Source organism: Perca fluviatilis, chromosome 7 (genome assembly GCF_010015445.1).
Source record: "Perca fluviatilis chromosome 7, GENO_Pfluv_1.0, whole genome shotgun sequence".
In the NCBI taxonomy this organism is placed as follows: Eukaryota; Metazoa; Chordata; class Actinopteri; order Perciformes; family Percidae; genus Perca; species Perca fluviatilis.
The window spans coordinates 28,601,067-28,628,766 of NC_053118.1; the positions used below are offsets into that span (position 1 = coordinate 28,601,067).

The following is a 27,700-nucleotide window of genomic DNA, read 5'->3' on the forward strand; positions in this document are numbered from 1 at the left end:
TTCCGTCAATGTAATTGGAGACGGTTACCGACAACTTTTGTGCTTTTCTACAGTATACCGCCAATTTTATCACCCATTTCCAGCTTTGATTGGTCAGCTGTGCGGAGATAAGAAAGTATGCAGGGTTTGAACTTCTCTTTAGCTTCCTTTTAAGCTGCGACCAGCAGATCTATAGCTCCCTCCGTCAGTCCGTTGGTTGGCAAAAACATCCCCGGCAGAGATTTAGTATGGAGGTCAAGTGTTTGGGAGGTTGCGTGTGTGTGAATGTGAACTATTGCGAATACATGCTTGTTTCATTCTTCACGTAACTGTTTTCATCATGTTGTTCATGAACAAAGCAGTGCAACAGCCATGAATGCCTGAATGGTAATAAATGGTAACACAAAGTGTCTGACTTTCACTTGAGAGAAGGTGGTCATCATCACATCTCCAAACAGTCAACTCGGTTTTAACCATCACCACAATCTTCTTTATTAACTTGATAAAATGATCTGATGATTAAAGCTTAGAAAACCTTTTAAAAGGCCTGGACACCCACGGTAAACCCACATAGGTGATTTTAATTGTTTTGGCTATTTGAACCTGTGTGGGCGTGCACAGTTTGGGCTTAATTAATAGCTCCTTCATTCTCATGTGGGATTTGTTGCACCTGTAACAATCAGAATCTGCAAAGTAACTAGTAAATAAAGCTATTAAATAAATGTAGTGAAGTAAACAGTACAATATTTGCCTCCAAGAAGTGTAAAGTAGCATAACTGGGAAATACCCAAGTAAAGTACAAGTACTTAGTTACATTCCACCATTGATTTCTGGGGACTCTGGGTAGACCGTGTTACTAACTTTTTAAATCCACAAACAGACTTTTTTAACAGCTGGCAACAAAACACACACCAGAATATACACAGTGTAAACATGCACACATACATGCTGTTACAGTACTATTGTGTAGACACGGAAGGTGGTGTGGGGGAGAGACGGTGTGTGGGTGAGTGGGTTAAGGGTTTGTTGGGATTGTGCTGGACAGAGACGGGTGACAGAACAACACACTGAGAATGGATCCATTGTCCCTCTGTGCACTTCACTGGACAGAAGCAGTCAGCTGCCTTTTACAACTTTACAACTGCTAGAAATGATTGCATTTTGTCTTTTTATCATTCCACCTAGTTCACCTAAATCACTTAACACTTCGGCCTTTTATTGGACATGCAGTAATAATAAAACAAACACATTCCATAAAAAAAAAACATTTCTTTCCTTTCAGAGTGAAAATTATATTGTACTAACTTATTATTATGTTTAATAAAAATTCAAATTAGGCGCTAAAATGGTTTATCTTATTGGCTATATGCCCAAAAGTATTGTGATGGAATTTTAAATGTACTCTATAACTCAATGAGGGATTATTGACCCAATTCAGGATTTCATATCCACAGCCCTAACAGACTGCTGTCCCTGTGTTACATGGGAATTTTATTCCCCAAGGTGCAACTAATCTCAAATGTGTCCTACTTGGCCTAAGTTCCCATATTGTGTTCCAACTGTCAGTGTGTAGCTTGAATTTGTAGTGTGTTTGATATGCAAGTAATTTTCTGTGTTTTAATGTTACTTCATCAGTATTTGTCCAATGACTGACACCACAGAGATATAAAGCAATGAGAGCTATGTATTTGCAATGTCAGTTAACATGTGAAAATAATAAAGTGATTCATTGTCATGGCAAGAACAATATGATACCCAGTGTTTGTTTTTCTTCAGTCAAAATATTTGAAAAAGGGGAGTTTTTCTCCAGTCATATATACTCCGATGAATACATGATGCATAGTCATCAAACAGAACAGACATCCAATTACTTATTTTCTGTTTATCGCTCTTGGCTGAAATCTATTAAGACGTTACAGAATCAAATGTAGCCATACCGTTATGAACAAAATTATATGGAAGAGCTATAATTCACTCAACATGCACGCCACACTGCTGTAAGATATCTTCCCCTTAAGTGTTGCCACTAAATAATCACATTAGTCCACTTACTCAACAAGGGTTATGACTCAGAGCGAAGCAAAACCCAGCAGCATGTTGAGGATATACAAATGTATGGAAAACTCAAAGTAATCAATAATAATAGTAGATTAGAGGGCAGCAAAGCTCTTACCTTATCAGATGATCTGAAGCCAGTGAGGAGCTCAGTCGTTTTCTCTCCTTCAGCATTTGCTTTCTCTATAGCTCTCCCTCCTCCCTCTCTCTCTGTGTGTCAGCAGATTGGGTCTTTGGGATACAGAACCTGTGATTGGAGAGGGGGGGCGCTTTGGGGTTTTATAATGCACACATTATTATTGTTTCATTAAAGGATAATTCTAATTTCTACAAAGTGAGTCTTAATTTTATATTTTTGGCCAGCATTTATATCATTATTATACTCACCAAAGCACTTTGGGCTGAGATCTGGGAACACGGTATCGTCACGGCAATGAAGTCCAACAGGGCAAGACAACTGACAGTTTAGCCAGACTATTATCTTAACCACTATATTTAGTGGTAAAACTGAAAGCAAGCACACTCCCAATAATTCCTCATTGCACTAGAAAACTGTTTATGCTGAGATTGTGTCAGAGAGGTAGTCTATATTTGGACTTCACTCTTTTTGGCCGGCTTTCTTTCTGTTGGAATTTTAAACTCCGGTGGATTTATGAGGACTATGGTTAACTGCTCCTCAGATCTCTGCAGGATGAATCCAGACAGCTAGCTACAGTGCATACGGAAAGTATTTACAGCACTTCACTTTTTCCACATTTTGTTATGTTATAGCCTCATTCAAAAATTGATTAAATTCAATTTTTCCTCAAAATTCTACACATAATACTCCATAAGGACAACTTAAAAAAGTTTGAGGCCCCATTTACACGAAGGGAAGACGCAGATATGTTCCTGCGGTTTGGCCTCTCATTTACTCGAAAACCCCGTTTTTATCCCAGAAAACGATTATTTCTAAAAACTCCGGCCAAAGTGGAGATTTTGGAAAACTTCGTTTGCACGTTTGCATGTAAACTGAGACAAACTGAGGTTTAGGCAGCCGAGAGAGAGAAAGAGGACGTGATTGGTTGCTGTTGTTGCTATTGTCAGGATTCTGATTGGCTAACGTGGGCTTGAGCTTCTCGTTTCACTGCCACATACAGGTCTGGCGTGCTCTTGACTGCATTGACAGCATATATACACGGGTACATATAAACGAACACTTTTCTGAAAACCGAGAGGTTGAAATGTCCGTTTATGAAAATAGCCGGCCATGTATAAACGTAGCATAAGATTTTTGCAAATTTATTAAAAATAAAATGAAGAAATCCCTTGTACATAAGTATTCACAGCCTTAGCGATCAAGCTCAAAATTGAGCTCAGGTGCATTCTGTTTCCACTGATCAGCCTTGAGATATTTCTACAGCTTAACTGGAGTCCACCCGTGGTAAATTCAGTTGATTGGACATGATTTGGAAAGGCACACACCTGTCTATATAAGGGCCCACAGTTAACAGTGCAGGTCAGACCACAAGACATGAAGTCGAAGGAATTGTCTGTAGACCTCTGAGACAGGATTGTCTCGAGGCACACATCTGGGGAAGGGTACAGAAAAAAATTCAGCTGCTTTAAAAAGGTCCAAATAAGCACAGTGGCCTCCATCATTCTTAAATGGAAGAAGTTTGGAACCACCAGGATTCTTCCTAGAGCTGGCCGTCCCTCTAAACTGAGTGATCGGGGAAGAAGGGCTTTAGTTAGTGAGGTGACCAATAACCCGATGGTCACTCTGACAGAGCTCCAAGGTTCCTCTGTGGAGAGAGGAGAACCTTCCAGAAGGACGATCATCATTGCAGAACTACACCAATCAGGCCTGTATGGTAGTGGCCAGACAGAAGCCACTTCTTAATAAAAAGGCACATGGCACCCTGCCTGGAGTTTGCCAAAAAGGCACCTGAAAGACTCTCAGACCATGAGAAACAAAATTATCTGATCTGATGAGACAAAGATTGAACTCTTTGGCGTGAATGCCAAGCATTATGTTTGGAGGACACCAGGCACCGCTCATCACCTGGCCAATGCCATCCCTACAGTGAAGCATGGTGGTGGAAGCATCATGCTGTGGGGATGTTTTTCAGCGGCAGGAACTGGGAGACTAGTCAGGGTTGAGGGAAAGACGACTGCAGCAATGTAGAGACATCCTGGAAGAAAACCTGCTCCAGAGCACTCTTGACCTCAGACTGGGGCGACCGTTCATCTTTCAACAGGACAACAACCCTAAGCACACAGCCAAGATATCGAAGGAGTGGCTTCAGGACAACTCTGTGAATGTCCTAGAGTGGCCCAGACTTGAATCCCATTGAACATCTCTGGAGGAATATGAAAACTGCTGTGCACAGACGCTCCCCATCCAAGCTGATGGAACTCGAGAGGTTCTGTAAAGAGGAATGGGCGAAACTGGCCAAAGATAGGTGGGCCAAGCTTGTGGTTTCATATTCCAACAGACTGTAATTGCTGCCAAAGGTGCCCCAACAAAGTATTGAGGAAAGGCTGTGAATACTACTTTCGTTCTTTTTTCTAATAAATTTGCAAATGTTTTTAATGTTTTCATTATAGGGTATTGTGTGTAGAATTTTTTTATTTATTTTTTTTGAGGAAAAAAATTAAATTTTATCCATTTTGGAGTAAGGCTGTAATAGAACAAAATGTGGAAAAAGTGAAGCGCTGGGAATACTTTCCGTATGCACTGTAGACTGTCCAATCTGAGATTTCTGTTGAACGACAAACAACTTTTGAACGTACACGTGTTCCACCAAAACAAACCTTCCTACAGTTGCTTAATCAAAGCAACTCCAACAACTTTCCACACAAACGTCATTAGTATGAGGAAAAAAAATGAATTTTAAATGCGTCGGGCTCAGACATAAATATCTTAATGCCTGTCTGGCTCGGGCCGGATTCGGTTAGAAAAATGCGGCCCGATCCCCACTCTAGTACTGACTCAACTCTAGATCTTTTCTTTTTTCTTTCACTGTAACTTGTGGTGTTGTTTGAATGGAAGAGTCCCACACAGAGGCAAGGCCTGAATCATTACTTTTACATTTTATGTTTCACAAAGAAAGTATTTATAGCAGATTTCTTATGATATTGTGTTACATTGCACCACAGTTCCTGTTTTTGTGCCAACACTGATGGCCTACTTCCACTGCAACTTTTAACGAAGTAGTGAATTGTTGTATCATGTTTTTCAAGGGTCTGGCAACAGACAAAATCAGAGGACCGGAAATACTTAAGTAGTGACCGTCACAAACAATCAGAACTTACTCAGTGTCCAAGTAATGAAGAAAGTTGGTTTTAGTCTTAAACATTGTGCTGTTCCACATCCAGCAGCAACAAATGTACAACTTTTGAGAATAACATGTCCCAAGATCCCAATCAGAAGAATCAGAATCACATCTACTGTGTCATTAAACTACAGACTAACATGATGGTGTCATCTAGTGGCAAAACTCTGCAAGTCAAATAAATGGCCTGGCAATAGAGACATTTATTGTCAAATTAGGTTTCATCACATCACAATAAACATTTGCAGCTTCAAAGTGTATTACTGGTCAGCTGTACAACATACTGCAAGTTAAAACTGAAATCTTGTGTAAAAAAAAAAAAGAAAACCTAACATGAAATGCGAATACTTAGACAAATTCTAACCAAGACTGTTTTGTTCACCTAAATACATAAATTCTAAATACATTGAGCAAACTCGAACAACTAAAAGCAAAAAGCAGAGATAAAATAAATTCCTTTAAATTTACAGTTTTTCTTATAAAAACAAATTTTCACAAGTAAAAAGCCAGAAAAATCTATAGACCCCTGCAAATCTACATCAGTACTTTTATCAGCTAACTGAAACTACAAAAAAAATTGAAACCGATGGGAACATGTTTACTCGTCAAGATGTAAAACACCTTTACAGTGAATTATTTATCAACTTGACTCTCAGATCTACAAGTAAAATTCTGTACACTCTTAAAAAGGCACTTGTGGCAGCCACAATGTTTTATACATGAAAAGGCACGTAACATTTCATCTATGCACCTCTTCCCAGTTTAGAAAAGTATATATACACATTCAGCATCAATTTGTGATAAGTGTACTGTTAATTATGAAATATAAAAATCAGCGCAGTGAATCAGCAGTGTGAATAATATTTACAGATTTAGAAAAATCAACTGGTCCAGAACTACAGGTTGCTCACGTCATGGCTGGTTTCACACCACCAGGCTCTCTCGACTCACTGCTCCGTTCTGCAAAGCAAGAAAAGTAATGTCAACTTGACATATAAACTGGGGAAAAAACATAAATCCTAATTTAATCACACGTTAGGTGCCTGAATAAGACTTCAAGAATAAAGCTGGTAATATTTTATATATCATATGTATAAAACAATGACTAAAGCATTAGTCAATCTCTCAATCTTTTGAGAAGGGTGACAAATACATCATTTCAAGAATTTCAATTTCCTAAAATAAAAACGGCTGTAGTTTTTGACAAACATTACTCAAACTGAAAACAAAAAATGAGTAAAAAGTACTCAAACATGAATAAAAAAGTGCACGGTTTTCAATACACCTTTGGTGCGCCCTTGAGTACTTAAAGCGGCAGTCGATGGATGGGATTCACAAATTGACTCTAAATAAACTACAGTGCCCAATGTTCATGATAATGAAGGAACATGTCAGCCAGTGTAACGGTGTGGCTCACTGATGTGTTTGCTTTATAACACAGAGAAATAATCGTTATAATGCTATGCGCAATAAAGCTGCACAGGTAATAGTGGTTAGTAAAAAATCAATTCATTGTTGTTTTTTCATCGGATTTGTCTACAATAAGAAAAATACAGAACCACACTTATCTTTTAATCTCACGGCTAAAGAAATAACGTGGCTTCCTCATGGTCTGTCCCATCACAGAAGTCCTAACTTTGATCATAATAATTAGAGATGGTCCGATACCAGTATCTGATACCGGCTCCGATACTGCCTAAAACGCTGGTGTCGGTATCGGGAAGTACTGGAGTTTATGCACCGACCCGATACCACGTAATAAAGCCCTAAAGAAATTCTACGTTAAAAGTAGTTTATTTAGGTTCTTTTTCCGTTATAACTGACTGTCAAACTGCATCATAAAAGAAAGTTCTGTGGCATTCATGGTTTGTGTTTGTTCATGTTTCACAGAGTTTAATCTGAGCCAGACTGACAACAAAAGATAGAAATCATATAACATCCATACAGGGATAGTAGTATACAGCTGTTAAAACATAATAAAATATATATGACACACTGGTATCGGATCGGTACTCGGTATCGGGAAGCAAAAAATGGTATTGGGCCATCTCTAATAACAATCATAACATTTTTAATAAAAATGTCTGTGTCATAGACTTGACGCTCATTCATAGGTTCATCATTTTTGAAGTCTGTCTTGAAACAATAGTCAGGTGCCCATATGAACAGATTTGGCTTGCTGTAATAACTCCTCCGGTTCATACTTCATTAAAGCGTAACTCTCGCCAAAATGCAACCTAGGGTCTTTTTGTGAATGTACCTGAGTCAAACTTTCGTATAAAAGCATATTTAGGATGGAAGCGCCACTTTTAAGATTAACCGTATTTTCGTTTTTTCAGTCAAATGGCCTTTTGAATGGGAATGATAGGGGCACTTTTATGCTAGCCTCAAAATAGCTATTTTTAAATCACTAAGAAGGCTCGACACAACATGAAACTATGCTCCAAGTATCACCAGGGGCTCTACACCTTAACGAGAACATTGTTTGTGTACCTAGAGTTTACTAAAAAGAGAGGTTTTGAACAACTCAACGTAGCTCTTGTTGTTTCCATATGTTGTTTCCGGCTGCAGCCATTTTATCAGTCAAAAACAATCGATTTCCGAATCCAACGTAACAGGGAGGAGAGTAAAGACGGGAAGCTCCTACAGCTTAGTTCCATATAAATGCACGGATAAGTCGTTGTTTTGTCGTTATTGAAAAACAATATTGACCTTGTAGTTGAAAAAGGAGCCTCATATGGAGTCTGTTCATTCGCATTCGGATATCGACTCGTTTTGACTGCCGAGGTGGTAGTGGCCTGAAACAACAACAGCTGCGGTGAGTTGCTCAAAAACTTTTTTTGTAAATCTGTGCACACAAAGAATGTTGTCAATGCTTTCATTAAAGTGTAGAGCCCCTGGTGATACTTGAAGCAAAGTTTCATGTTGTGTTGAGCCTTCTTAGTATTTCGAAAATAGCTATTTTGAGACTAGCATGAGAGTGTCCCTAGCTCTCCCATTCAAAAGGCCATTTGACCCAAAAACAAGAATACGGTCAATCTTAAAAGTGGCGATTCGGTCCTAAATATGCTTTTAAACTAAAGTTTGACTCACGTACATTCACAAAAATACCCTAGGATGCATTTTGGCGAGAGTTACGCTTTAAGAGAGCCCTTTCTAATGCACTTTCAATGAAAGTGGTGGCGGACAAATCCACAGCCCTCCCTCCATGCATAAAATGTATTCTAAGGCTTTTCTGAAGCCAATATTAGGGTTCAGCTATACAGGTTATTCAAATCAAGTAGATATCAAGTCGTTTAGTACTAAATTCCTTATTTTTGTTACCGTCCGTTTACTGCAGCTCAACAGGGAAACACAGAGAGGGAATATAATACTAATGTTTGTTTTTTTTGTTGACTTTTTTAAAATCACTTTAATTGAAACTGCATTATCATTCTTTACAGTATCAACAGGAGGAATGAATACAGCGAGCAAAACTAAACTTGGTTTCAGTGTTAATATGACTGTTGCTATATGACAGACCTGATCTTGAACTTTTCTTTTAAGTCACTCTGAAACATCTCAGTGTGTGTTGGTAAATGTGTAGCGGTTTGCTGTGACTAACCTTGCGGAGGTTGCTTTTCTTGGAAGATGAAACGCTTCCATCTTCACTGTACGGTGGAGGTGGAGGAGGTGGGTAGTCATCACGGCGACCAGGGTGTCCAGAGGGCGGGATCTGAGGAAGCGGTGGGGGCCCACGTGGCGCCCTCCCACGATCCGAGCGGTCGCTCTCGCTGTCCAGGCGCTCGCGGCTGCGCGCCCTCTGCTGCTCGCCCATCTTCTTCTTCTCCAAGGCTTCTCGCAGGAAGCTGTCATCATAATCGTCTCGCCTGTCCCTGGCATCGGCGCCAGGCCGGCGATCCCTCTCCAGGTCCATCAGATCGTCACGGCTGCGGCTGCGTCTCCCTGGGAGACCCCCTCCGTCTCCTCTCCGACGATCATCGGGGGAGTAGTCGCGACGCCTGCGGTCGTCAAAGTCGCGATCGTTTCCGCTGCGGGCGCTACTGCTCCACCCATCATCCGAGCTAAAGAGACAAAAAAGAAGCACACGTTGAGAGGAAGCAGGGACATACTGGGGCCGTTACTCCATCACGTCAGTAGATTAGCTGCTCCATAGAGCACTTTAAACCTCACGGTTGTGTCCTCAGTTCCAGTTTAAACCACGACTGAGGACCCGGTTGCTATGTCTTGTAGAAGTCACCTTACTGGACTGCGTCTGAAGTTTCAGCTTCATTGTCAAATGTGTGCAGGCCGCTAAAGTCAGTGCAACTCTGTACAGGGTGAGATTTATAGTTTTCAGATCATTTCCATATTGGTTTCTTATCCAGCAATACACAAGACAACTGACAAATTACAACCTTTGACAATCCGCAGATCCTCTATAAAAATTTGGTCAGAAGTTTTAAATATCCAGGCCAATATATATATATTGTTAGGTTTAAAAAAGTTTAAACTATGCTTACGTTTTTGAAAACAATGTTTAATGTAGCCTGCAGCTAAATCTAATAAAGTAACTACACAAATTAGTATTTGTCTGGCTCACACCGTCTGTAGCTTCTAAAGAATTGATTAGGTCATGGCTGTTATTTAGCATACTGTAGGAGACTCATTGTCCCCACAGGAAAGGTAACTTTTGTCTCTTTTAGGGGAGCCATCCCCAGACGTGATTAAGACAAAGAACGAGTACTGCTGTAGTTTGGAAACAATTGACACGTCTCGATAAGATCCTGTGACCCGGGGGTAGCCTCAAGACACTGATTGGGAACATTCACCTTTTCTTTTGAGAGACATCTGACCAATAGGGAAAGATTTAATTTGAAGAACCACGCAGGTACAGGAATAAATGTGGGAGCAGGAGAATGTATCAGGACTTCAATCTGTGACCCGCAAGGGAAGCAGTTGGAGTCTGCTGTTTACAGTGTAATTGTAACATTTGTGCCTTGACTGTCATTTTCATGTTGTTTTATTAAACCCTTTTGCTTGATTTCCAATTAGATCCGAGCCTCTCTCCGTCCTCAGAAATCTAAGAACACGTCATTTGTAAATATTCTTAACAATATGTCCACCGTAAAGTCACATACAACACAGATTATGCTTTAAAAAGGCAACAGAAAAGTTTAAGGAAGTTGAATAATTTTGAAGTAAGCGAGCATACTTGGAAAAATGCAAATACAGAAAATATATCACACCCAAGACAAAGTAGTCCCAGGAGGAGACTGGCCATTTAAATTGAACTCTGCTGAACTTGTAATATTTTTGACATCTAGTAGGCAGCCGTTAAACCACCGAAACTTGTTGTCACATTTTAGTTTGGGGAGCCCCACCCAGGCCACTGACTTGGCTGGTTCTAAGATTGGTGGAATTGAAATCCCCCTCCATTTCTTTTTTATTTTTTTACACTTTCCTTAGTGAAGGTTACACTTTTACATTTTTGGTGAATCCCATTTAACAATGGAAGAACGGGTTCAAACTATAAACAGAATTTAAGCCTTATTGAAAATAATATAATAATAAAAATAAAAAAATATCTAAAAATAATAATAATAATAATAATAATAATAATAAGCAGAAGTGTCAGCTTTGGTATCATCCAATACGTACTACTAACGATATATAAATATTGCTCTTTATTGCCATATGTCTCTTTAAATTCAACTTACAGTAAGCAATTCGTTTTTTTTTTTTACCTTTTTAATAATCTGTTAAATCCATAACTATACTACTTGTATAACGTTGGAAAAAACGTCACAGACATACTTCCACATCATGATTGAGTTAACAAGCATGTTGTTTTGTTGACATACGTGGCTATGGACATAATAAATAGCTGAAGTGAAAAAGAGAAGTAAAATCATTGCGAAACTTCTCATAATCATCCGCTGCATACTTATCTTATACTAATCTAAATTGGTTTCTAAATTTTACTCAACTAGAGCAATTAAATAAGTTCAAAAATCATAATTTACTGTGATGCAGGTATAGTAATAATACATTTTATTTAAAAAGGCGCCTTTCTCGGCACTCAAGGACACCATACAGGGATACATAAGACATTTAAAAATAAAGAAACAGAAAGAGGTAGAGTAACTGACATCAAGTGGAAAAGGCAGTTTTAAACAGATGTGTTTTGAGTTGCAATTTGAAATGGGGGAATGAATCAATGTTTCTGAGTTAATTCCAGAGACGGAGCAGAGCAACTGAATGCTCTGCTCCCCATGGTGGGATCAATATCACAAAAAAAAAAAAAAAAAAAGAGAAATCGGAGAGTCAGGTACTTCATGTGGTGTTGTTATTACACTGATGCATGTCTCAGCTATAGGGAAAGCACCTGTGTCTTGTCTGATACATTGTGAAATCTGGTAAGCCCCACACCCAGAGTGCACAGACTCATACAAAGACAGTTCTGGGAAAACTGAGAAAAGATGAGGCAGAATTCGAATTCCTGTGGTCAAGATCGCAATATAGTCGCGAAAACAATATACACCTACTCTAAATATATTATATATACATTCATAGCATTAATAAGATAAGATAAACCTTTATTATCCCCGTATGGAGACTCTGGTGTCCAAGCAGCAACTGCAGTGTGAATTTAACACCGGAGAAGTACAGGTAAGAGTAAGAGATGAGGACATAAATAAGAATAAAAACATAACAATAGAGATATGATAAATAAGATAAATACTGAGCTTCTGGCCATGGACTTCTGCACCGGATCACTAAAGCTGCTTACACACCAACCAGACGGCCGACCGTCGGCAGAAAAGGCAGTTGGACTGATCAGTTTCCCAGAGTTGGTAAAAAAAATGCCTCAGAACACACTGAAGAGACGAAACGTAATACGTCTCCATAACAGCAGGTGCTAATCTGTATTGTTGCCCAAAAAATGAAACCGGCAGCTGATTGGACGAACGCATCACGTGGGTCTGTTTTCTCCAGAAATTCAATACAATAGAATACAATCTCATATTGTACTAAAATAGTTCACTGAAACATGTTTCTGAAAACATTTTAAGCGAGAAATAGGCCATGCAGTTGCTGAATCTGTCTTCATTTCAGCTCAACAAAGGTCAGTTTAAAAGATTTTCGTCAGATGTTCATTCCGCTCCCCATTTCCGGGTTAGCACTCTACCAATCAGATGGGTCATTTGAGTCCGACTGCCGACAGTGCCCGCCCGCTGATTATACATGTCAAATCGGCCAAACTGAAGGACGACGGCACGGAACACACCGAACAGACTTGAGTCACTGACCTAGCCAGACTGTCCAATGGCCGATTATCGGCTCTATGTGTCCGGGCCTTAAGATGATAGACTATATATAGACTCATAGTATTATAAAATATATATTCATACATACATGAGTAAAGTAAAATAAAAAAAATAAGTGCAGGGTATTGTTTTCAACGTTTCAAATAACTAGTAATGAATAACCTGTACTCTAAGCTGCATCTATATTAATATACCATCTATCATCTGCCCAAATGATACTGGATATTTGAGGTGGATACCAATACAAATATGAGAAACATGATTTACCTATTACAAACAAATATTTGTGATAAGGAGCCGTTACATTTATTTTTTCATAGAATAGGGACCAAGATATGAACTGGAACACACACACACACAAAAAAAAAAAAAAAAAAAAAAAAAAAAAAAAAAAAAAAAAAAAAAAAAAAAAAAAAAAAAAAAAAAAAAAAAAAAAAAAAAAAAAAAAAAAAAAAAAAAAAAAAAAAAAAAAAAAAAAAAAAAAAAAAAAAAAAAAAAAAAAAAAATTGTCCATTCGTGCCGTTAATCCACTGTACTACTTAATAACTAATGTTCTAAATGTCAGCACAGCAGGCCACCATCAACATACATACATCTAACAAAGCAAAATTCAGAGTCAGCAAGTTTAATACACTATGTTAAATATTTGAAATGAACAAATTAAATCATTTTAATTTATATGCATTTTGTTAAAAAAAAAAAAAAAAAAAAAAAAAAAAAAATCTATTTTGTATTATCTCTCCTAATAGAGGCCATCCCCGCCATGCAAAACACAAATTCCACTAGCTTCCTCCTGATCCCACATTCATTTAAAGCGCCCATATTATGCTCATTTTCAGGTTCATAACTGTATTTTAAGGTTGTACCAGAATAGGTTTACATGGTTTAATTTTCAAAAAACACCATATTTTTGTTGTACTGCACAGCTCTCTCTCACTGCTGCAGATCCTCTTTTCACCTGGTTTCTGTTTTAGCTACAGAGTGAGACCTCTTTTCATCTTCTTCTTCTGTACTATCTTTGATTGCACTCGCACATGCTCAGTAGTTCAGATGTAGATCATGTCAGCTAGCTAACTCTAGAGACAGTAAAAGAAAGGCTGTTTCTCCAACTTTGGTCAGTTACAAGGCAGGATTAGCTGGGAGACTTCTAAATGAGGGCACACATGTAAGTAGTTCTTTTGTAGATTATGGTGAACTTGTGTGTGTTGTAGCAGTGCTTTGCTATTGAGAACGACCTAGCATGCTAGCGTTAGCATTAGCGTTAGCATGCTAATGCTAACGGTTAGCATGCTAACGAGCTAACGGTTGTGGTTAGCAAGCTCATTTCGGACTGACGTCACAGTCCGAGCCGATTTTGAACAGCTCACTAGGAGACTGAAGGCAGAACACATTCAGAAACTGTATCTCACTCAAAACAGCATGGATGGATTTTTTTCAAAGTTTGTATGTGTGTGGAAGCACCAGAGACACAAAAGAACACCCCAAATCCCAGAAAAAGTGATTTTTTCATAATATGGGCACTTTAATAAATAAGGCTGCACTAGCCTGACCCACATCAAGTTGTTGGGTGTGGGAACACACCTTTGCAGGGCTCAATCCGAGGGGCGGGATAAACGGTTGTCTTTCAAATTCTCTCTGCACACAATAGCGCTACAACCAGGCAGAGCAACAAAGAAGGTAGAGAAGCTAGTTGATAGATTAAACTTTTGCCTTATCCAGTCAGCAAAAAACTCTGAACACATCTTCCTTTTTTTAAACAATGATTTCAGTGCCGTTCTTTTTTCAAAGAAAATCTTAACTCCAAGTAAAGTAAAGTCTTCCAGAAGACCGCTGTTCCCAGCAGCAGCCCGCCCACTGACTCTATACACAATGTGATTGGCCTGACTAGAGTTTGGTTTTTCCAGCTCCCAAGTCAACGGAGAGTGCCAAGACCCCCCTGGCTGTAAATTAAATTTGCTGTCGCTAGGGTGCGTCAAGATTTCTAAGCTAAGGCTGCACCCTAACCCCAGCAAAAAAAACAATAGGATTCATGAATGATTAGCTGGGAAGCCAATCAAGAGCCCACACAAGGAAGACTGTCCCCGTTTGTATTTCTCTCAATAATTGCAGTATTTATTAAGACTTAAACACAGTGGATACAAGTTCTCTCAAGTGTGAATTAAGTATTACATTTGGTCTAATATCAGCCATTGCTAGCTTAACTGGTCCAGATGATCATATGGCAACAACATAACCAAAAAGGAGCATGCAAAACTTAAATTTGTTTTAACTTAAAATGTTTTGTTTTTAAGGATCATAGTGCTAGTAGTAGTGTTGGGTCAAAGCTTAGTGCACCAAGCTAGACAACAATCCTGTTACTGTGTAAGGCACTGAGCCTGTAGCCCTCACTGGTGACTAATAACACACTGCCACTGCTAAATGGGTAGATATTGGTGAAACGGCCAGAGAAATAAGACTCACCCTCTCCTGCCTCTGGGCTCATCTGGGAAGCGTTGTGGTGGGTAGCGCCGTCCGATGTCATCAAGGTTGTCCATGGAGCGGGCACGTACACGATTCTCCATGTTCCCACCACCATGGCGCGGGTAGTCATCACGGCGGTGGCCTTGCTGGGAAACACTGCTGATGGTGCTCATGGCTTCATCCCGGTCATAGACCGTGGGCAGATGTGGCGGCTGGGAGCGCCCCCCGCGGCCTCGAGCCTCCACGCTATCGTGCAGGGAACTGACTTCAGTCATATTATCTACTGAGGAGGGAAAAACAGAGATGGTAAGTACAAAAGAGGAAATAAAATGGTGCATGGGTAAAGGATAGGCAAACTAAAGTCAGAATAGCAGGAAGTGGTCAGTCACTTACAGCGGTTGTAGTTGCCAGGTCTGGATGGGTCCATGTTGGCCAGCTCCCTCTCCATGTAATAAATGGCACGTGTGGCGTTCCCATCGGGGTCCACCTGGATGCGATACCCACTGCGAGCTAAAGGGAAGAAGAGAGGAAGTCAGATTTCAGCATCATGCAAATACAGTGGCTCACTGTGCTTTAACATAACAGTCAGTCCAAGGCAAACCCTGCACACCGGAGTCAGAGCCCCCTTTAAATGTATTAGTATTGGGCTTGGTCAAGATCTGAGTCCTTTTACATTGGGTATCTATGGATTCCGATTGTAAGTCTGACTGATTGATCTGAATGATGGCACTATAGAGCCGGCAGTAGCAAAGTAGAGTGTGCTGCCAACATTAGCAGGCAGGGGAAGACAAAAAAAAAAAAAAAAAAAAAAGAGTACAGTAAATAAAGCAATAAATAGGATAAAATATAATAACCATTTAAAAATCACACCCAACCACTAATATGAGTAGACAAACTAGTGTAATTCAAAAGAGTCCTGCACAAACTTTCAATCAATAGGTCACAAAAAAAATATCAAATGCTTCTTTTTTTCTTTGTTTCCAACAATCGGGTGGCAACTCACTTCAAGAACTCTACTGGTGAGAAACCACAGTGGAAACACGGAAACATATCTTTCAAATGTACTTTTTGAAGTGTGAAAACATCCCTACATTGGCAGGTTTAGTGGGGGCAAGGCTAGAACACGTGAATCCAACCACTGAAATTCCTTTGAGTGATTTTTTCTTCTTCTCATTTTACTCACTGTGGTCCCCTCCCCCGTCTTGTTCACGCAGCAGAGGCACCTGGGAGCCCTGTCCAACTGCACAGACAACACAGCAAATTTAAACAACAAAGCAAATTCAACAAAGCTCAACATTACAACAAATTAGGGAGGGGATTACATGTAATTATAAAATTCATATTTTCAGTTACTGCTGGCCACACAAGTTGAACACATAAGAACTGCTACAGGAATGATTAATCAGTTGACATTTGATCAGGACTGGAAAAAAACTCACCAGAGCTAGCGCCATCATAATCCCGACCGTAGCCATTCTGGGGAGGTAGGGGTCCAGCTCCGTTTGGTAGAGGTAGCAGAGGCATACCAGGCTGGCCACCGTATGCTGGCTGGGCATACATACTGGGAGCATATAGGGTGGGAGCATATTGACTCATTGGCATAACCCCTTTCTTCACTGCTTTTCCTGCCTCGTACACTGCAACATAATGGACAACAGTTGTTCAAAGTGGAAAGAAAACATGACTATGTGAAACAGCAGAAACATGTCATAAGTCTTCGTTTGCAGGGACAGAAACTAACACAGCAACTGCTGAAGGCCAGTGGAATTTAAGAGTAGACTTAAAGACAGTTTAAAGGGGGGCGGGGGACTGACAACCTCACCTCTGCTGCAGGAAGCCCTGTTCAGGAAATATGCTTAATTGTTTATTTCTTGTTGAGAGTTAGATCTAACTCTCAATAATAAGGCAAATATACATTGCTTAAATAAATTAGAGATTGTTTCATGGAGTATAATCTTCGGGAACTCTTTGGTTTGTACTGTATCTACCTTGCACACTATAGAGCATGTACAGTACAGCTAACCACAATAAATATACACACACCACAATTTTGCTAAAACAATCCAAAGTAAGCTGTGAAATTTAGGTACATTCCAAGTATGCGTTTTACATTTGTTTACTTTGCATATAAAAACCCACAAAGTATAGTACTACAGTCAGGCATGAAAACAGGTCAGGGTTGAAAAAGGTGAGAAAGATATTACCCCTCTGGGGGGGTCCGGGGGCACGCTCCCCCGGAAGAAAATTTTAAATATTCCATATTTTAAAGCATCAATCTGATGCATTTTGAGATGCATTTTTTGCCAACCAACAGTGTAATATTTCAATATGCACTCATTAAAGTTAATTTGACTGGCCAAACAGTTAAAGTCCTTCTGACATTACACAATAATAAAAGTCATAATTTAAAAAAACTAAAAAGTTTTGGATCAATTTTTACTTCTTCCAACCACATGTTAAATTAAGAGTCAATGTGGATTTACATATTGCAACAATATCATAATCCTACAATGAATCATTGCGAAAACTAAACATTACTACTTTGGCCAGGTCATCATCAAAAAAGCGAATTAGTACATTCATGATTTTGTCCAGGTTGATATTTATTCCCATTTATTAAAAACGTTGCATTGTTTAGCTTTTCATATAGACGTCTAAACTCTGGGACAAGGCCGTTATGTTTAAATTCCTGCCATGCTGATTCTAAACAGACAGCTTTGTCAAGGCAGTTAATGACAAATCATGATCCGCTATGAACGTGCACACACGTATTGTTTGTATCACGGTCGGTCAGTAAAAGGAACAGTCGCAGCGGTAGCGGTTGTTGCCGGTAACGTAGGCCTACTCGTATGACAGAATGCACGGACCGAAGCTTTGTGACTAGCAAGCACTTTCTTACCCCTGCTGCCGTCCAGTATCTTCCTTCAACATGCGCTGCAGAAGCACCCGGCTGGCTCCCTCAATTTGAGGCACCAAGTGCTAAACGGCATCCCGTCTCCACCCTTTTCCTCTTGTCCTCTATTCATGCCCAGCGCCATTTGTTTTAACTACTTTCTCAAATAGAGCTGTATCCCCCCCCCCCTTAAACATTTTCTCATCGAATCTACACGATTCACGTAGGTCACCTATTTTGGTTTCAAAACGGCGAATTTCACAGAAAGGTGAGTGATTTTCATGTCTGTACAGTACATGATGTGAATAAGTCCAGAAAGATTTATGAACTCTCCTTTATTCATTTTACATTAGAGCTGGGCATAGTTTGACATTTTTTAATACTTGTGCCAGTACCATATCACAGTTTTAGTACTGATAGCAAAACAATTATTTCATACTTTAGGAGCCACATTTTGTGCAGTTGCGAGTGTTTCATTTTTGTTAAATGTAATCAATTAACCAGAGCTTTGATCGACAGGTGTGGGTGCATATTACCAAAAGACATTAGACATTTAAAGCCTTTTGAGACTTGATTAGTATTTCAGAAGTTAGAACGTGTTTTGATTTATTTTTTTCTTGGACCCCTTTTTCTACAAGACTCCCCATTATTTATCTTTCGGTGCCTAATTTCGATTCCAAAAGCGTCTGAGCGCAGGCTTATCTGTCCTCTCTGCATATTAGCAACACACACACACACACACACACACACACACACACACACACACACACACACACACACACACACACACACACACACACACACACACACACACACACACACACACACACACACACACACACACACACACACACACACACACACACACACACACACGTTGAATTCACAGTGAGTCCCGGCAATGCCGATAAAGTCGTTTCAAGTATGGTTACAGTTTTTCAAAACTTGCTGCAATATGATATTAATGGCGAGGCGAAAGCGGTGCTGTTGACGTTCACTTCCTGTGAGACAAGCAGACAACAAACCGTGGTTGCTGTGCCCTGATGACTGACTGACAGGCTGAGGTTGTAAGGCAAGGCAACTTTATTTCTACAGCACCTTTCAGCAACAAGGCAATCCAATTACATTCCTTTGCACTTAAGTTAGTTCTTCATTAGTTCAATGTTGACAATAAAGCAGTCACCAAATTTATTGTTAAAGGTTTGTGTCATTATGCAGTTTGCACTAAAAAGTCGTTGTAGTTTACACTCCTTAGCATTTTATTTAGTTCAATATTAACCTGTACACAATGTCATTTGTTTATTTAATTATTATTTATAATATGTTCATGTTGTGGCAAAAAGGTTTCTTTTTTTTTTTTTTTGGCCAAGTTCAGAGTGATACCAATCCTGAGTGTCTGACTGGCACACCCCTATCCAAAAGCACAACCAGTGTTATTAGTGTTACTCTGAGTGAGCAGTGTTAATTTGAAATTTAAACTGTTTTGATTCACAATTAAGGTGAAAAATAAAGGTTTTGTGTTTAATGTATTTTTGTTGATGTTGAAATGGATTTTAAAACATTTGGTATCGAAAAAAGTATCGTTAAGGAACCGGCATCGAAACTGAGGTATCGAAATTGGCACCGGATCGAAAGATTCTGAACGATGACCAGCCCTACATTTTAGTCCAAAAATGTAGGTTCAATAGCCAGCTCTAGGTTACATGCAGTAAAAGAAAGACAACAAGTACAATTTCCTTGGCTTTCCATGTGGTACTCACATGCTCGTGGGCAGCAGCAGCGCTCAGGGCAGCAGGGGCAGCTGATATAGCAACAACAGCTGTGTGGACAGCACTGGCACCAGCAGATCCCGATCAGGAGCAGCAGCAACAGGAAGCCCATAACCACCAAAACAACCAGGAGCCAGTCTGTGTGGGCCAATTAGGGGTGCATTAGATACATTTTTCTCAAAGACTTATATTATTAATCCACAACACATGCTTTTCCTCCTTTAACAGGGAACATACAGTAAGCCCAGCAAATAATTTCATAATTGTTCATATTTATCCAATTGGAAGATTTACACATTGCACTTCAAAGAGGACTTATCATGAAAAACTCACTTTTTCAGTGCTTGTGCACATACATTTGGGTATCTGGGGTGCCTAACACCACACAAACTGTGAAATAACACAACCCAGTCAGTTTTATGTGGGCTGCCAAATCAGAAATTATGAGATTCAACAAGCCATTCGGAATCAGGTTCCCATCCTATGTCACGTGCAGGATCATTAGAATATTAAACAGAAAAACTCCAGGTAGTGACATGTAAATGCATCTGTGGAAAACAGCCAAACAGAATGTAGCAGTTGTTTGTGTCGGTCTGAGCATAGGCCGTGCTCTGCTGCTTTATGTTTATAATGGCAAACAACTCTCATATTTCACTTCTGCAATTGAGTGTTCAGACAAACAAAGCATGTTGGCAGTGGTAGTTTGGGTATTTTTCCCAAGTTTTGTCAAACCAGTAAAGCCGGTTTGTCCTTGTACCCGGGGCATTTCACTCTGCAAGTCATTTCAAGCAGCACATGCAGCTTAGCCAAGAGACAAAAACAGCAAAGAGAGAGGAGAAAATGTCCCTTTATTTGCCTCTGTACACTGATAAGAAAATGTGTGCTGAGTGCCCTTTTGTTGCAACCAGGCAGCTACAGACTACAGAAAGTCACACATGGGAGCGGAGCCATATTAAAGAAAGAGAAACAGAGAGTGATAAGGAGGGAATGGAGAAAGGTAAGTAAGTAAGTGAAGTGCATCATAAGCTGAATAGTTGGGTTTGAATAGTCTCATTTATATTGTACATTTCACTTGCAACAGGATGTTGTATGCAGGGCCCCTATTCTCAAGATGAGTCATACTGTAGCTGCTACTCTGTAATTGTGCACTATGATGAGTATGATCTTTACCAGGAATCTTCTACGGCCTAAATTATTTAAATTCAAACTGAGTGACCTCAAGCAATGCAGCTGGCGTGTTGTGTAAGAAAGGTTTCTCTTTTCCTTTACAAAAAAAACCTCCCTCATACACCTCTACTGTGGGACTAAAACATGACTGAGCTATATCAAGGGGCTTGTACTACCTTCCATAACCAGTAAGTCAATGCCAGGCAGGAGGTCAGTAGTATTTGACTTTCTCTCTGTGAAAGAAAGATAAAGCCACAATTACTTAAAATAATATTGGTCTAATTTTACTGGCTACAACGAATTACTCTAAAGACTTAATCAGAACCAGGCTGGTGGCAAGTTAGGCCTGTAACATTTATTAACATAATTGTCGAATTGCAATTGTTTGACGTAATTGCAGTTTCTTTGTCTGACTGCAATTAACTGCTTACATTAGCTAGAACCTAAGTGGTATGACTGCTAATGGTAGTTGTTGATTTTTCTTAGATATGCCAAATTGTAATCATATAAGTGATTATTGGCTGTTGAGCTAAAGCTATGCAAGAGACATCTGTCATTTGTTGCCATAGAAACTCCAAACATCCTAGGCTGTAGCTGCCTCAAGCCAGAGAAATTGAGCATGCTTATGTTTCTGGCATGAAATCTGACTGACAAACCCGCTGATTAAATAACCTTTTGTTGCTTACCATAACCACCCCCCACTTACACACACACACTTTTTTTTTTATTATTTATTATTATTTAAATTGTTAGTTGCTGGCACTTGCAACAAAAATGACAAGGGGGGATAGAGTTTAAAAAAAAATGTAAGTAAAGAATCAGTGATGACTATTTTGCCACGTAGTTTTGCCAATACGGATTAATAAATGTTCTTCAAAAAAGCCTTGTTGGGCAAAACGTTACATTATCTGAGTAATTATTTCTGAGACAAATAAATGTACAGCAAAATTTTGAATTGTTACAGCTCTAAGTAGCCTCTCTGTTAACTATACATATGCCCAAACAGTATTCATTTAGTGACTTCTGAAATCACGCCAAGTTTGAATGGAATTTGGAACTCTTTTGAAAACCATTTGAAATCTGTATGTGTAATCATGTGTGTTGTTGAGGAGGAAAGTGAAGAAAAGGGGAAACATAGCGACAAAAAAGAAGAACCACATTGCCCAACCACATACGCCTACGAATGCAACTTACCAAGTACAATTAGCTCTGTATAGTCTTCACCGTTTCCTGAAAGGTCCTGGGAAGAGACCACAGAACACACGTAGACACCGCTGTCGCCCCATGCCGTCTGCGCAATATTCAGGTCTGCATCTGTGAGAAACAATAGATCCACAGGATTGGTTTTTGTTTTAAAGTGGCTACAGTATTATTATTTACTATTATTACAATCATATAACAGTGGGATTTAATAATAATCCTTGTTAAGTTGCAGTATTTTGACATCTTGAACAAGAAACAATGTTCATGTCAGCAAAAATTTCTGGCCTTTTTGAGTGTTTTCTTCTACATTGACCTCTTTGCCATCCAACTCCATTGTAGCCTCACTAGGTTTGTCATCAGTAATGAAAACACTGCTGGGCTCTAAGTTTTTTCTCAGCTTGACTTAACTTTGATAAAGTGAACAATGATGAACGATGACAGATCCTAATGACTTTTCTTTTGAACCAGGCACTTTGCTCGCTCCACTTTTAAAAATGTTGTTTCCCACAAACATTTATAAAAAAAAAAAAAAATAAAAAAAGAGGACATTTTGGTTAATTCATAAAAATGAAAGTTTCCCATATTTTTAATAGTGAAAATTGAAACAGTAAGGTCTTTGTTAAAAGATAAGCCAATCATATCAACCATTAATAGATAGAAGAATGGGTGTTTGTCAAAAAACTGGCATGTAGTAGACAAAGATTGTTCAGATTACTGTATAGCAGTATGTGTGTGCATGCTTGTGTGCTGCGAGGACACATCTGGAGAGATCAGTTAGAAGCTCCACCATGAGTGGAAAATACACCCCTCCACACTCTACACTGAGCACAGGAGGCTGACTCACAGGAACTTGAACAGTAAGCCCTGGCACAATTTATTCTGGGCCTAATGAGGCAGATCACAACCCAAGTCGGCTGATACAGTACTTTTTTTTTTTTTTTTTTTTTTTTTTTTAAAGTCGAAGCATTAACGCAGCGTTTTAACATGTTAAAGTTTTTATACATGCCTATTTATAACTTATCATTATTCTGTTGCTCATTTTCAAGGCCTGAGCTGTAAACTTCCTATGTCCCAGGCCACCACCAAGGCTGTCTTATCTCTTTCTGCATCATATCTAAACATTTATATATATATATATAATATTATATATGCTATATCTGATATGGTATTATGCAATTGGACATTGTGCAATACAGAAGTTATTGACCACAGCATGAGTTAACGGGAAATGTGCAATCATTATCAAAATTAAGTGCAATACGAGGGGGAGGATGTGTTGTGGGTTCTCTTCTGTTCTTCTGCGATTGTGAGGAAAGGTATGGGGGGGGGTACTGTGTGAGGTTTATTAGATGTTCATTGAAGCACTGGATGAGATAATGTATGATTATGTTTCTATGTAGGTTAGCTGTATGTTTATTGTGTGTTCATGCGCGATGTGTCGTCATTTCGTTTCTCTCGAATGCCAAAGACGAATCTCTCCTATAGGAGACAATAAAGGCTTATCTTAGCTTATCTTATTTAGGGTGATCATGCCTTTCTCAATAAAACCACAAATCCCCTCAAAGGAGATCAGGCTAGCTAGCTAGCTAGCCTACCTTACTGATAACTGTTACATCTCAGTCAATGCATTAATCTTGCTTACAACTGTACTTTTTGTGTGATATTGCATTTCTATTAATTCCAGCATGTGATCGAGTTTTATTGAGATTATTTTGGTTGTTACTCAGACACAGGTAACATTTTGCAGCCCAGTAAAACACTGCACTTTGAAAAGGGCTAAAGAGATAATGTTGATTTTCTGAACAGTATCAGTCACATTCACTAAGAAAAGAAATACCACAAAAATAACAACAACAATGATGTTTCACATGCATTGGCAGTATACATTATACTGGGTGGGGGGCTATGGTTTTAAAAGCTGATATCAGTATATCAGCACATTTCTGCCCTGTAAATAAATGATTATCTCATTTGTACGCATCCCAGTAGGGTAGAAAGCAGGGTTCCATTACAGAAAAACAACCCGGCAAGAGTGTGCCGCGGACAATAATTTGAACAGGACACTTGCTCATGAAAAGTCCCGTCATCAATCCACTGGTTTCAGGATGTTCCTTCTCTTTTTATGTTCCTTGAGTATGCTACTCCCGCATTTAACGGCACTTATTTAAAATATCACCAGGAGACAAATAAACCTTTGAATGTTGAATCTTAATTTCTGCAACAGCCTGATTCACATGTGGCGTCCATCCTGACAACCACGCTTTCAGTCCCACGTGGACATATTTATACTAACTCAGTTTGAGAAGCTGATCGCACAGATATGAAAGTGGGAACAAGCCACACAAAGCTCTACGTAATAAGAAACTAGCGTATTACATAATTTACAGAGACAGTTACTGACAGAGTAGAGGTTAAATGATTCACTATCATTTACTAATTGGTGCAAAGAATAGAAATACATTCACTCAGGATGTTTGGTCCAAAGTCTATGTAAAATATCATATGTTCAACCAGCAATTCACATAATTTGTGAGTCACAATTTCCTAGAGCCCAAGGTGATCTCCTGAAATGTCTTGTTGTGTCCGACCAACAGTAAAAACTAATTCACTTCATTTACTATAACGTCATAACTGGGAAATGAAAATGGTCAAATATTTGGCTCTCTTTTCTTGAAACATTACTTAAACGATTAATTGATTGATCAAAACAGTTGGCAAATATAATATAATATAATATATATATATATATATATATATATATATATATATATATATATATATATATATATATATATATATATATATACACATACATACACACACACACACACATACATAATTTTACCTATCAAGTCAAAAAAAAAAAAAAAAATCATACCCATTCTTTACTATACATATGAATGTGATTTCAAAGTGTAAGTTTTCACCAACTCACCGTTTAGGATGCTGATCTTGCGACCTTGGTACTCCGAGCCGAGGGTAACAGCATTGCTTTGCTTGGAGGCTACTATGCGCACCGTCCTCTGGCTATCGGCACACTCGATGTTGGGGTTGTAGTTGGGGTTGTTCTGAGACAGAATGTTGCTTGCACTGCTGGGATTCAACGCAGCCTGGATGGGGTCCTGGCAATAGGATTTGTACTTCCACGTGACGACAGGAGGCTGATTGGCGGTTGTCTGGTAGTTGCACACGAGGGTGACGGGCTGGAAGAGGATGACAATGTACCTCTTGGTGGGGCACTGGACCGAGATGGCCATAGTGGACTCTAGAAAGAAATACTGGAGATTTTAATTGATGAGACTGGTAGAGGATGATGATTATTATTATACATTTTATGATATTGGGTACATTTCTAATTACTCTACAATACCCCTAAGGCGTGGTACAGGTATATGACAACAGTATTTCCTCACTGCCAGTATCACTGAGAGTGGGAGGGATGAGTCACCGCAGACATGCTGTTTTTTTTTTTAGCCTGACCATTACAGCAGAGTATGACTACTATGCCTACTTAAGACGCTCTGAAAATAGAGGAATAATTTACGCCAGACTTTCGATACATAGTCAAGACATGTAACTGGAGCTGCTCACTTTTTAGCTGCAGTAACATTATCTGCTGTGACTTTCCTCTCGCACATTGTTAATCTTAAAAAATGAAGCACCTCAAAATGTGGAGCAAGTGTGGTTTCTAGGGCACAATCAGCATTAACTTTTCCTAAAAACATTAACAAAGAACTACAAAAGAAACAGAGTTTTTACATTCAAAAAGCACACATTTGATAAAATAAAAAATATCACTGTGAATTTGTTTAGCGCTTTCATTTTTCATGAGACATTATAGCATGTATAGCATAACTGTTTCTGCCATAAAAAAAAGTATACCAAAGAACATAAATCATAGTCTGTGGGATTGTAAATGACACTAACCAAATGAAACTCCTCATTATTTTAACATAACAAGTTGCTTGATTCTTATTGGAGGTTTTCTGAGGCTTTTGTTGATTTAACTGCCACTTTAAAGGCTGTAGTTTGTGGTGATTTTGAACTGTTCCACTAGATGAAGCCGGTTATCATTTTCTCCACCCCCAGAGTGCCCACTCTGACTCAAACTTCCTCTCATCCAGCCATTTGTTCATCTGAAATGTAAAGCCCTTCAGGAACCATACAAGACACGTACTATCTCCCATTCTCTTTTTTGTTTATTGTCTGCCATAAAAACATATAATGCTATCCACAAAAACAAACTATCAGTGATGGAAGGAGTACTTATGGATGGAACTTATGTACAAGTAGGAATACCATAGTCGAAAATGACTCCATTATAAGGAAAAGTCCTGAATTCAAAATGTTACTTAAATACAGAATGTACTTAAAAGTAGTAATAAAATCAAAAAGTAGTCATAATGCAGAATGGCTCATTTCAAAATGTTATTGAATATGAAATGATTCTGTTTTTATCATTAACAAAGACATGCACTACTGTAGTTGGTCAATGTGGAACCGATTTTAGATACATTGTATACATAGTACTGCATCATATCATGTGTTTTTATGTAAAAGGTAACTTGGATCGACCGCTTGGGACTAGTGCCAAATGAATGTAGTAGAGTAAAAAGTACATACATTTTCCATTATTTCCTCTTGAAATGTATATACGTACAAAATAAAATGGGAATACTCCAGTAAAGTACAAGTAGCCTATGTCAAAAAGGTTGTTCAAATGTGTCGTTTGAAAAGAAAAAAAAAGACTTAATACACCGGTTTGCAGTAAATAATGATTAAAGAGAAACACCGGAAAACTGTGAAAACACTAAAAATACCACACACGTTTCAAAATGAGAAAGACTCGGGCAGCTATAGAGGAATATTTATCAACGGACTTTTCACGGAAGAGGGCCCCCACCCTGTTTGGCAAAAATAAAAAACAGGCCAACTTACCTGTTGCCATAAAGGCGGCGATGATTAACGTCCACAACATGTTAATGCCCTTTCCTCGAGGTATCAGACGACTTATCTTAAAATTATTTCCTTAAATACGCGAATAAAACTTGAGCTTATGCATACTATAGAGCGCAACTGTACTTTTCCTCAGCCAGGTAGTTTCAGCTCCATTTTGTGTCTGGAGGCGAGGGGGAGTACCTGAACGCCCTACGTCAGCCTGGCAACAAACAGGTGAGCCTCCAGACAACCGTTGCGAAACACAGGGGTGTGTAAATAGTTTTTTTGTCGACGGAGATTAATTTGACCCCAAAGACCGGGTAATGAGAGCAGGATAAACATTTGAAATACAAAACCATGTCTTTGTAGACATTCTTTTGTTCGCTAAGAAAGACATTTGACCAAGGAATGTTTAATCTACCCACTAGTTGGTACGACCCAGACACTGATAACGATTTCAGGGCAAGCTAATGTTCAACTCTTTGTGCGAGCTCGTGGGAGTGTGTGTGTGTGTGTGTGTGTGTGTGTGTGTGCGTGCGTGCGTGCGTGCGCGTGCGCGTGCGCGTGGCCCAGTTTCTGTAAGTGTGTGATTTTGAAATTTCACCACAT

The 27,700-nt window shown here is 39.1% G+C and overlaps 1 protein-coding gene across 2 annotated transcripts; it reads right to left on the minus strand.

Annotated features, from left to right (window-relative positions):
• Positions 1-5,530: 5,530 nt before the first annotated feature.
• Positions 5,531-27,294, minus strand: lsr (lipolysis stimulated lipoprotein receptor). 2 transcript variants are annotated; one of them, XM_039806937.1, is made up of 11 exons: positions 27,092-27,294; positions 25,089-25,418; positions 22,145-22,264; positions 21,127-21,183; positions 19,775-19,921; positions 16,561-16,758; positions 16,305-16,361; positions 15,515-15,631; positions 15,122-15,404; positions 8,956-9,415; positions 5,531-6,311 (listed from the first exon to the last, which is right to left on the minus strand). In XM_039806937.1, exons 1-11 carry the CDS (start codon positions 27,129-27,131, stop codon positions 6,276-6,278), a joined length of 1,845 nt encoding a protein of 614 aa, XP_039662871.1. In that variant the 5' UTR covers positions 27,132-27,294; the 3' UTR covers positions 5,531-6,275. The 2 variants fall into 2 exon arrangements, with proteins under 2 accessions (XP_039662871.1, XP_039662872.1); XM_039806938.1 differs by lacking the exon at positions 21,127-21,183 and having other exon boundaries at positions 27,092-27,293.
• Positions 27,295-27,700: the final 406 nt, after the last annotated feature.

Coding starts and splice junctions, on each gene's coding strand:
- lsr (XM_039806937.1), bottom strand. CDS start 27,131: ATGTTGTGGACGTTAATCATCGCCGCCTTTATGGCAACAG. Junction 22,265..25,088: donor CAAGATCAGCATCCTAAACG/GTGAGTTGGTGA, acceptor TGTTTCTCACAG/ATGCAGACCTGAATATTGCG. Junction 21,184..22,144: donor TACAGAGCTAATTGTACTTG/GTAAGTTGCATT, acceptor TTTCTTTCACAG/AGAGAAAGTCAAATACTACT.